The 12,374-nt window shown below is 43.3% G+C and overlaps 1 protein-coding gene across 1 annotated transcript in view; it reads left to right on the top strand.

Moving 5' to 3' along the window:
• The window catches only part of LOC132459082 (CUB and sushi domain-containing protein 3-like), a 255,684-nt gene that overhangs the window by 49,751 nt on the left and 193,559 nt on the right, over positions 1 to 12,374 (top strand). The window contains exons 5-7 of the mRNA XM_060053457.1: positions 1,691 to 1,934; positions 10,416 to 10,528; positions 11,689 to 11,766. Of these exons, the coding sequence (XP_059909440.1) occupies positions 1,691 to 1,934; positions 10,416 to 10,528; positions 11,689 to 11,766 (435 nt within the window). The remainder of the gene's footprint in view (positions 1 to 1,690; positions 1,935 to 10,415; positions 10,529 to 11,688; positions 11,767 to 12,374) is intronic.

Below are 12,374 nucleotides of genomic sequence, written 5' to 3' on the forward strand. Positions count from 1 at the left end.
ATGGCTGAACACTACTTGTTTGTTTCACTCAACATGACTCACTGATGAGAATTAGAGGTTTTCAGGGGAGGTGGTGAAGTGGGCGAAGGAGACAGTGGGGAATTCGATACTGCGAGGAATTAAGTCATGTCATCCGCTACACATGTATCAGGTTGATAAATATTGTTATTCCTGTCAATGGAGGTTTGAAGTGTGTAATTTCCTAATCTTTTGGCTTTGGGGCTCCATTATTTTCATATTCAAGGTTTCTTTTGGATTCATTTATAAGTAGTGTTTATCTGTTAAAACTGTTCTGACTCATCGCTCCAGTTAATTCAGTAAATGTGAGCAAATCTAAATCTATAAATGCTTAGCTAGCACTCCTAGTAACCTTTAATTCTGTAGCACAGGACAACGGTTTGAAAATATGTCTTATTGCAGCATGTCACTTACACCAATACAAATGACTCATTCTTTTCTTGTGTGATTCCACCTCTGACCTTTAAGATAAATATTGGTGGATATTGCATACAGCTGCTTTTATTAACCTTACTGTTAATAAATTAGTGGCAACCTCAACCTCCTTCTCCTTTTGTCGTTGTTGCCATGACTGGCTGAATCTTGCTTGATTCATCCTCTCACCTTGAAGATCATTATTGGTGGTTATTAGGGATGGGCAAAATGATTATTTTCCGGGAACTAGTTCTTTCGGTTCAGTTCACTATAACGATTCGTTTGTTTGATTCGTTCGTTTTGATTCATTTGTTACGTCAGATTACGTCATTTGGTGTCTGCCCCCCCCACCGCGAGATGGCCGTGAGCATAATTTAAACGACTTCTAGGCTCTAACGCCTGTGAAAATCGAGAAGAAATACTATATAGTGTAACCAAACGTCCCACCAATATTTATACCACTTGCTTACTCTCTATATTTCATTCATGGTTTTACATTTATAATTTTATTTTACTTTACATTTCATTCTTCATTATTCAGGCCTTACAGAACTTGCATGGTCATAAATAAAAAATACGAACTGCAGTTGAATTTCTTTGTTTGTTATAAATTGACGTAGAATGGAGCAAAGACTCCTGGGATTGGGAAATGCGTTTATCCAATAAACAGATGGAGGTCAAGTCTATTTTCGAAAAAATGTAGGGGGATATATGAGTGGCCCCACGTCGAATGGTATGACCCAAGATACGTCAGACAGAGAAAGCGCGCATATTCGACGGTACCGCCTTGTCATTTGTTTACCCAGGTGCCATTGCAACACCATTGCTACCTCTCATTGGCTGAATCTTTGAGAACGTTGTAGACTCAATCAATATAAGTCGCGGGGAGACGAAGCTCTGTTCGTTTGTATATTTTATTTACGTGACCATATTTTTGGTTTATGTTAAAAAAAAAGAATCAAAGAACCAGTTCTTCTTGTTTTGGGGAACCAGTTCTTGTCGTTCACGTTCGGGATTCGTTCGTTGTGAACGAATCGGTCGCGACCGACTCATCCCTAGTGGTTATACATACTGCTGCTTTAATTAACCTCACTGTTAATAAGTAAGTTGCTGACTCAGGCTCCTCCTCCTTTTGTCCTCAATGCCACGATTGGCTGTGGACGAACCCAACCCCAGCAGTCTTGTCCTCTGTCCTTCCCATCAGTCATTCTCACACTATCCCCCTGACCCGCTCTGACCTTCATCTGTTGATTGACAGCGGAGGACACCTGCGGAGGCACTCTGCGCGGCCCCAGCGGCCTCATCTCCAGCCCCGACTTCCTGGGCGGCGGCGCCTCCCCGGGGGTCAGCACCGTCACCGCCGGTAACCCCGGCAACGGGGACTGCAAGTGGACCATCCTGGCGGACCCGGGGGACACCATCTCGCTGGTCTTCACCGAGTTCCAGATGGACGACAAGTCGGATTACCTGGAGGTGGAGGGATCCGAACCGCCCACCATCTGGTGAGTGGATTCTCGGGGGGGGGGGGCTGAGTGACTGACCCCGTCCGGCCGCGGGTGTTAAACAAACGGCCGCCGGGTCGGACGCTGAGCTTTGCCGTGTGGGACCTGAGGTTGTTGTGCGGTTTACACTCCGTGTCCGGGGATTTGCGAGAGGTGCCTTGCTGTGTAAATCGTTGGCAGAATGGTCGGGATGGAGGACAAGAGAATCCTTTAAGGGTGTGATTAGGGCAAACCCAGGACATCCAACTGCACAGGTCTGCCTGGTGGACCCTGGGGCTCTGAAGTCTTTAATCACTGATCCAGGGAATGATGTAGCCTGTATACTGTTTAATTATGATGGGTGCAGTGTCTGCTGGATGTGTTTTGTGGTGTATTATGGGGAGGCATGGGCGACATGTGGCTCAAGCGGTAGAGTGGGTTGGCTTGTAACCGGAAGGTTGCTAGTTTGATCCCCGGCTCCTCTTAGCTAAGTGTCGAGGTGTCCCTGAGCAATACACCTCACGCAAACTGCTCCCGATGAGCTGGCTGTCGCATTGCATGACTGACACCCCTGACGGTATGTGAATGTATGTATGAATAGGTGACTGTTAGGCAATATTGTAAAGAGCTTTGAGTGGCCACTGGTTGGAAAAGCGCTATATAAATGCAGTCCACATTTAATTTGTAAAGGCTTGAGTTGACGACAAATTTGCTTGTAAATTAAGGATTAAGTCGGGTGCATTATACAGATTATTATGCCAAAGAATGTTTATTTTTTAATTCATGTTTCACTACTTTAATTAACACATTGTAGTTTGCTTATTTCCAAAGCTCTCCTTTTGGTTGAATTGAACTATAAGGCGCAAACATAAGTCCCCATGATTCTCTCTGCTTCTTTATTCATGGTATTTATACAACATTGTAATACAGTTACACAACCGTTTTGTTGTGCAAGTGTAAAAAAAACTAAGGTTGAGTCTAGTCGAAGGAATTGCAATTCATCTCACTTATTTATGGTTGTCAGCAAAAGTGCCTTCCAGTGCTTGGCATTTAGTACATCACGTCAGTTAAAACTATTCAGACAGGAATGGCTCGTCCTGAGCCTGAAAATTACTGATTCTTCTGCATTTTTTTTATTTTGGCATTAGTCTGATAAAGCGTTTTTATGTTTTCCTGAGTAGCTTAACATCTGTAACTGCACTTGACGAAGAGAATAGTTACATTCATAATTATAATACAAATTTATAAGGCCTCACAAGTGTTGTCCCTAACGCGTACAACTTCAGTCAAATCCATTTTGAGATCTAACGAGACGCGTAATTATTATGGTCTTCTATTTGGGCTGATGGGAAAGTCAGTCCCTCGCGAGGCACGGGACTGACCAAATAATACTTGACCGATTAACCTTGAGGCGTGCGATCTGCCCCCCCCCCCCCCCCCCTGTCACTTTGTGTGAACGTGATCATCCTCCAGGTATATGTGATCCTGCCAGAGATTAATTGGACACGGTTCAAAGAAGCACTGATCCATCACTTAGCAATGAGCTCTTTTTTCCCTTCAGAGTCGCCGTCGGGGAGTCTGATAGACAGTGTTGGGTACCAGGAGTTGAAAAAAACTGTTTGCCAGAAGGCTGGAGAGGCGAAAAGAGTCAAAAGGAGGAGGCAGCACGCACGGCGGCGACTGCCAAGTGTGTAGCCAGGGTTGAGGCGCGAGTGACAGGGAAGTGATGTCGCGTTATGACAGCCCCGCAGGTAAACATCTTGGCTTAAAAATATCTTCAGAATGAACTCGTTCACTGACCGGCGCAGTGTGTCTTAGTAAGCCTACTGCTGGGGGTTACTTTATGCTGAGTGGATGATCTGTTGACTACCAGGGAAACGGTTTGTTGCCTCAATGTCATTCAAAGATGTGTGTTTAGAATATGAAGATAAAACTAAGATCCGACAGGGGTAATATATACGGCTTCTAAACACCAAGGTGACAATATGGGAGGCCGCTGAGTTGCCCGCTTTGCAGGCTATAGAGTTTTCATTTTAATCTGCATGGGTCACTTGGGACCCACTAAGTCTGGTTAAAACAGAAGCCGCTGTCTGGCCGAGGTAAATAAAGAGACAGGAAAACAAATGAAACTAATAGAAGCGAGGCGCGAACCACACCAGCCTCTGCCTGTAAAATAGTCTGCTCTTTCTCCCACTCTCTTTATGAGCACTTGTGATTGTGTACAAGGCCATTGTACAGCCCCACTTTACAGACACCGCAACGTATTACACCAGCTGTGGGTGGAGACACCAAGCCATCAATTTACCCCTTGAGTTTAAGAGCTGCATAACTATGATTGACAGCCAGGGGACCTGTGGGCCAATCAGACTCAGCATCTGCTTTTAGAATCAGAGTTGTATTTTTTTGGTGGTAAATTTAGCTTTGATTTCCTCTACTTTGTAGTCATTTTATTATTGCGTGTAAAATATTAATTAGAATTGTTTGACATTAGACCTTTCAAATTATCCTGGATAATTTATTATCTTAATTAAATCAGACTTGATTCGTGTTGGGATTTCAGTGAGACTGGTTGCGTTCAGACTAATTCAGACTTGGCACTGGGTCGTGTTACTTCAGGTTTTGTGGAGAAGAAAAACAATATATCGTCATTAGGGCTGGCCCGAATGCCATTTTTCAGGCTTCGAATACTCGTTGGTTTTTCCGAGCGAATATTCGAATACTCGTTCCAGAAAAAAACACCATCAAAAACAACATTAATAATCCCTATATACTCCCTGGAACCGATTTTGACAGTATCTGCATATTTTGTTGAAGATTTAATAGCTTTTGAACGTTAATTAGTAGGCCTAAGTAGGTTGAAGTTCCTTAGTTTTTCCCCGTGAAAGCGAACAGCTATTGCTCCGTTCCAAATCAGCTGTTCTCTGCCATCTCAGCCCTTACGGGAGCTTTTCAATTCATCCTGGAACGTGCATCTTTTCAGGGAATTTGTACAATAAATCCATAACAAATACCGAATATTGATTGTCTTATGTGTCCATATTGTATCCATTATATTGACCGGGTATTCTCAAGACGCTCATGCTCTGCAGCAAGCCAGTCACAGTTGATTGGCGCGGCGCTGTACAGCGAACGTAAACAAACAACTAAGCTAAGGTTTTAAGTATTACTTTTCCTCCAGAGATCCCGCTAATGTTGTGTTATAAAGTAAAGGGAAACAAGATATCTATTCTTCCTCCACCTCTCTCGCTTCTCTGCTTGGTGTCGCTGACGCTTATGCTGCTATCCATTTGGATTTACGAAGTGGTAAAGTCGCAAATCTCCCAGCTTTCTTGCGGCATTTCACTGAGGCACGCCCCCTTTTGGTCGTAGTATCTCGTCGCTTTCAAAGTAGAGCGAGCAGAGCTGTACAACTCGCAAAGAAGATGGCTGCGCCCATAGTTAATAGGGGATGAGATGTATTTTCTTTGTATTTGTACCACGTTGGTGGTTTTAATGTCATTTTTAAAACCTCTTACACACTTGATTTCATTACTGCTTTAATCCGGTCACCAATATATGCATTGCACGGTCTTGCTTTGCGTGCAATTCAATGTAAAGTTTTGTTTTCAAGCTGGTTTGCTAAAGAGGCTATGTTGCTAATGATGACTAGCCTGCTACTACTCCCCCTCGTGGCTCGACAGAAACACAAATGGCAAACTGGAAGGCTGGAGCAAGGGAAATACGTCACGTTCTCGCTGAAGCTGGTCGTTCGTACCAGCGTACCATCCAAATGGATAGCAGCATTATAGTTTGCCTCCCTCGCTCTGGTGACGTCACGTATGTAAAAAAAAAAAAAAAAAAAAAAAAGCTCAGAATACTGATTTAAGCTTCTAATACTTATTTTCCGAACGAGTATTCGAATATTCGAATAATTCGGGCCAGCCCTAATCGTCATACAAGTTCTTTACTTGACAGGGTATTATCAGGAATACCCAAATACTACTGCTGTAACCAATTTTTTATTGGAGGAGGGAAGGTTAGATGCTTTGATCACCCTGACCTGTAAGATCCTATAGCTAATCAAAGCTAACACAAGGATTTGTTCAAGATTGTATTGTCATTTCCGTTGCACCGCTTACTGTTGAAATTGTTTGCCCAGCAAGCCAGTGAATAAGCGCATAAACTAGTTTAAAAACTTCACCTAAGACGTACCCTGAAATTTAAGTTGCCCTTCATTAGCGATTTGTGAAATGATGCTTTAAACAAAGCGTGACATCTTTCTAGCTCACAAGAAATTGCCTCTCGATGAAGGTTTTATAATGGGAAGATTAACCTATTTGTGATTCTTCTCAGTCTCTAGTCTCCGGTTTGCTGTTGATGTTGATGTTTCAATCTTGGGCAGAATTGAACTCTAAACACGTCAGGAATATGAAGTGGGGTTCCAGGTATCTCAGTACAAATTGCAGGTAAGATAAGGTGAAGGTCTGTGTTGTGCTCCTCAGAGACCCACCGCGTATCCTAAGGCTGCCATTGGACATAGAACAATAACTTCACCTTTAAGCGTACAGCTCTTATGTCCCTCTGCTGCACATAACCAGATAAGATACGATTTGTACTCTTACTTACGGAATACTATTACTCCCAGATGGGATATGCTGGGAATATGCATTGACCGCAGTGGTTAACCATGTCAATGTTATTATGAAAAGTATCAATACAAATCTAGAATAAATAGACTATTTAGTCTGCCTAGTCATTCTTGCTAATTTGTTGTATTTGGTATATCAAGGACTACACTCTAAATACTCAATGCCTCTTCTTAAATCAAATCCCCAGTATACCGTCCAATCAGCTAGTTCTGCTGAACTGCAGAGAGTCGGTGTGTTGTTGCTCCTCTGACTTTATAAGAGCAACCAAAATATTGCCAATTGTATTGATGGCGAGGGACGCCACTTGACACTAATTTGAGCCAATCAGAATCCGACGCCACAATAACACCAGGCTCCCTCGGGAGTTTGAGTCATGATCGGTGGCGCTGTCCTTGATTGTTTTGCACGTTTGTTAAATCCATCAATCAGAATCAATTACTGGCCGTCTCTTTTGTCTTCTAAGACAGACTTCTAAGACAAATTAGCCTTCTGGAAATGTGTCCCCGTTTGTTTTCTGCCAGTCCCTGATGTAATCTACTAGTGTCTAATTAAACTCTTGTTATTCCTGCTTTGTTTTTTACATTGTCACATCATGCCAATTAAGAACCGTTTGATTCCCACGCGTGAATTTATGCTTTTCTGCCATGCCTGCCTTGTCTCTACATGTTTTTTTATCTAGTCTGCACCTCTTCTTTATGTGCAAAGAATTTAAACCATTGTGGGAGTCCTTAGTAAACTGTTGTAGCCTACTAATATAGCAAATCTTACAAGCATCACAAAATTATTTGAAAAACTTAAATTGCTCAAGTTCATCTGCCCTATCCAGTTAAATTATGAACAGTATTTGGGGGTTGTGGATTTATCAGGTGGATGAGGCCAGGCTCATAGCACGCGTGCCAGGGAGTAATCAGCGAGAAGTAATATTGCATATCTATCTGCGGTGGAACAAAGAGACTGCCAGGGCGAGTCTGCTGCACGGATCGAAAAGAATTTCATTGTGTGAGGAGTCCCATTCCTCCTATTGGATTTGACGTGGCCCATCTTGTGGTCCAGACCGAAGGAGAAAAACAGCAGAGAAACCAACCACTCCTTCCCGTGGTATCTTTGTCAGGAGACCAGACATCCCAACAGCCATGGGTAATTCATTAGCTCTTTGGCCACGGTGGAGAGAGGAGAGAGGAAAGCCAGGAAGTAACTGTTTGGCTCCGGAGTTGACGCGCCTTTTAAGTTCATGGAAAGGTGAGTCGCCGGGTATTACCAGGGCAGTGATACTGTAACAAGAGAGTTCAAGGCTCAGGCCTCTTGTGCCCAAAAACATAGATTTCCCTCGCTATGATGACTCATCATTTGGAATAATGGGCCATATGGCTCAGGAGGTAGAGCGCGTTTGCTGGTAACCGGGGTGGGTGAATGCTCAGCTATTTTGTAAAGCGATTAGAGTGGCACCGGTTAGAAAAGCGCTGTACAAATGCACTCGAAAGAAAGAAAGGGATCTGAACTACAGGACATCCCAACTGCAGCCTGGACCACTGTGACTCCCAACGCCTTTGTAGGGGGCACGGAACTCAGAACTCTTTACCGAAGGACTTTTCCACTTCAATGATGGGATTTCTTTAATGCAAGAAACTACATTGTTTCTTTTGCAGCGTATCAAAATGTCATGGTCCGTAATGCGGCGAAATGAGCCCCTTGTAAAATGTCTGTGACCTTTTGGATTCGCCGTTCGTGACACATGGTGTTTTGATGTGCTCTGGTAGTTTGCTTTTGCTGCTCCAGTTTATTCACCTCTGCTGCTCTTAAATAAGTTACATGCCTGCTTCCCTGCCTACGGAGGAGCCAGGCAGCTGCTCAGCCACAGACTTTTATGGTCGTCATCCATTTTTCTGAAGAGGTACGACAAAACCTTGCGATAACTTACGGCCTCCGTGGCAGCAACGTGCAGACGTTGGCTTATGAACAGTGTCGTTTGTTATCTCTTTTTTCTTTTTCTTTTTGGGTCACGAAGAAAAGGTCAAGTTTTATGTCAAATCAAGCACGGTTAAACTTCTCCCGTGCGGGTCGCCGTTGGTGATGGATGGTTTCGCACTTTAGCATTAGAAGCCATCCTGTTTTCTATTAAGAAATACGCTGTGCATGTGGGCCCGTCCATTTAGTAAGGAAGCCCTTTTTGTTTTTCTAATTATCTCCTGTAAAGAAAGTGATTGACTGGATCAATCTCTACATTTTCATTGTAATCTCTTTCCTTTAATGGCGAATAGAGTATTGGATTTCTAGTGCAGATAACTCCCCCCCCCCCCCCCCTCCTTCTCTTTTCACTAACGGTAAACAAAACGCCTCGACTACTCCCCTCCCCACCCGTTCGGTGACAGCGACGCCTCGGCAAATGATGCTTGAAGCGCTGCAGCGTGATCGTTTATGCTCACTGGGACCCACTGTGTCTCGTTTTGTTTAGTTTCCTTTCGTTCCCTCTCCTGTCTCAGGTTGTGCTTTAATGGCCACAGTGGCATTGCTGCGCGCTATTGACTGGTGAGGAAGAACAAGATGCACGCTGGGAGATAAAAGCAAGGCCTGCTCAGCTAGACAAATGACAAGTCTCCTGGCAGCATTGAAGCTGTGTGATTACTCCCCGATGCCCGCATTGTGTACTACTTTTACTTCTTTTTTTTAACTCTAAAGCCATATGCTTGAAACACGCTGGTATATGTTGAGAGGCAAATTAGTAATAGGATATGGGGAAAAGCATGCCAATACACCTCCAAGTATCCTCGCCTCCCGACTGTTTGTTATATTTAAGATGGATTGAGCTACAAAGACTCGTATGCACGCACAGGATCTTCCACACACATGCACACGCACGCACACACACACACACACACACACACACACACACACACACACACACACACACACACACACACACACACACACACACACACACACACACACACACACAGCTCAAAGCACAAATCCATGAAGTCCTTGTAAGAAAGCATTTCTTCCAGGTTTCAGGGCCAAACTGTTTTACATTGTCTTTGTGCTGTTTCTCTCCCTTGACAGGGCATAAGAGGTGCCTTTTCAAATAAGTAATTCTGAAGCCTTCCTGTGGCTTCTCTGCATTACAGCTATTAAATAAAAAAATAAAAAAACTGCTGGGATTAAATGTCATTCTTTGACGCAAGCCTTGGAGATGGAAATTAACTAGCATCACATTATAAGAGTTAAATACAAATTAATAAATTAAATGTCTCTCAATACTAATTGAATACTAATTTAATGTTTAATGTAGATTTTTACATACACACACACATTGTGAATTAAGTAAGAATTGTTCTTTGACATTATTTGTTCATATTTTATAATAAACATGGTTACGTGTCTAATCAGACAGTAAGCCTGTCAAAACCTTCAGCAGGTTTTGACAGTAATTATTTGACCCATTACATGCTGAAATGTTTTTCTGTTTGTCTTGAAACGGGTTAGATAAAAATAGTATTTTCATTTGTTGATGAAAACAATTTCTTGGCACTACAGGTGATTGCCCAGTGGGGAAGCATACATTCTTGGCATTTGGGCATTTTTAATAGTACATTTAATATGTTTGCAATGTTTGCTTTCTTAACGTCTAGTTTTTAAACAAGAGTTTGTCCGTCCAGTGTGACCCTCACACTGGTGTGTGAATGGGTGCATAAATGGGTGAATGTGAGGCAATAATTATAAAAAAAAAGTGCTTTGAGTTGCCAATGGTTAGAAAGGCGCTATTTGAATGCAGTCCATTTACCATTTACATCGGTGGCAACAACTTGAGGCTGGGTTATGCGTGTTTCCCCTCCAATGCCGGGTCCCCTGCTCAGCCTTCCTGTGTTCTCCTCCACAGGCTTTCCGGGACGAACATCCCGGCACCCATCATCAGCAACAAGAACTGGCTGCGGCTGCACTTTGTGACGGAGAGCAACCATCGACACAAGGGCTTCAGGGCCCAGTACCAGGGTAAGACACGAGCCCTCCACCATGTCACCGGCCCCGGGCATTAAACACTAAAACACGCCGCCAAACCTTCCCCCGCTAATCACCTTCATGTTTTAATTCTTTATTTTTCAACCTGAATGTTAACAAGGCTCCTGTCGAGGGCAGACTCTGAACGGAGGCTGGTTGTGGTGCTGTCCTTTGAGAGCGGTCCCCCTTGTTGTTAAAAAATAGCTCAAGGGTACAGCCTTTTTCCCCCTGTTAGTTAAAAAACATAAACCTCCCCAAAAAAAACATCATCGATTCTTCAGACCTTATAAACACTGTGCTGTAGATATGGTAGGGCCTTTTACGAATTCAATCCATGCAAATAATCCTATAGGTCAACTGCTAGTACAGGGGGCTGAGGAGTGAAAGCGTTGCAAGCATAAGAGAGAAACCCGCACCCTGTTTACTGCGGCAGTGTTGCGCAATCCATCTACATTAGTCCCGTATTTACAATGGAAATCAGAAAGAAAAAAGTTGTGGATTACCGCGATGATGCATAACCCACCCAGAGAAAGGACTCTATTGTGCGGCGTGCTTTGGTGAATAACAATCACCACCTTTACACAGTCACTAAATTGGCACAGTTACAATTCGCCGTCGTTGAACATCATGATTTAAAAATGGAATGAAACGTACCCCGGGCTGGAGGGAGATTGTTCTAGAAGCAAATAGTCCTCATCTAGCTTGACACTTCGTTCATTGCTTCTGGCTAAACTGTGAGACCGCACAGCTATGACGATCGCTTGCATCACCTGTGCTTTGTGCAGACTCCTGGCCCACCTGTTGTGTTTAATTACATTAAGTGAGAGTGTGGTCTTTCTGCTTTCCTTTGATTCTGTGTGGGGATGTCCCCCCCCCCCCCCCCCCTTTTTTTTGTTACAATAACCCGCTCTGACACCCGCATATATTATTCAATGTACTGCTTAATACAGGACAGACTTCAAGTAGGACAGAGTTCCTACAGTCTGCGTTATGAAGTCGATGGCATAACAACGGCCCTTGTTGCATTAATGGGTCATTGTTTGCATCACAGAGACTGTAATTGTACCTGTGAAATAAGTTGTGCCTGTGCTGTCTCTTCTCCCGTCTAATACTGTAACTTCTTTTTTTTATCGAATGGCCTTGCTCTCAACCAGTGAAAAGCTCTGGAGAGCTTAAATCCAGAGGGGTTAAATTATTACCAGGAAAGGACAACACTAACAAACTCTCTTTGAGTAAGTCTTTTATTTTCTCTTATGCAAATGTCTTTCATTGTTTTGTGTTGTTTGGGTTTATTCGGGGCTTGCGTTGTGGGTTCTGTGTTATTTTTTGCCTTTTTCCTTTTTCTGTTGCTGCATCGTTCGCTCAAGGACTTTAAAGAGACAGTACCGCATTCCACTGAAGTGCGGTCCCTTTTCATTTCAACTCCCCGCCGTCTGGCAGAAACTGCAGAGCAATTATCTACTACAATCCCTCCTCATAAAGTCTGATACCTAATCAAGGGCCCAAGTCTGAAAAAAACATAAACTAAATCTAGACACTTGAGTGGTACCTGGTTGTAATCTCTATCACCTTAAGTGCCCTCATCGAATTCCGCCCTCCTTTTATAAGGAGACGCAAACAATGCAGAGGCTTTGAATAAATATAAGATAAATGTAATATATAAATCAGACTAAAAGACCGCGTGATTACCGCTGCGTCAAAGCAGCCATAACACTATTATAACCCACGATAATTAACTTGAGTTGGTTGCAATTGAGAAAGAGCGTTACCCGCATTGAATATTTACGATTCCTTGCGTCTGACGTCTTAATGCCACAGTGATATCACCCTTTTCCTGGAT

Source organism: Gadus macrocephalus, chromosome 6, assembly GCF_031168955.1.
Source record: "Gadus macrocephalus chromosome 6, ASM3116895v1".
NCBI lineage: Eukaryota > Metazoa > Chordata > Actinopteri > Gadiformes > Gadidae > Gadus > Gadus macrocephalus.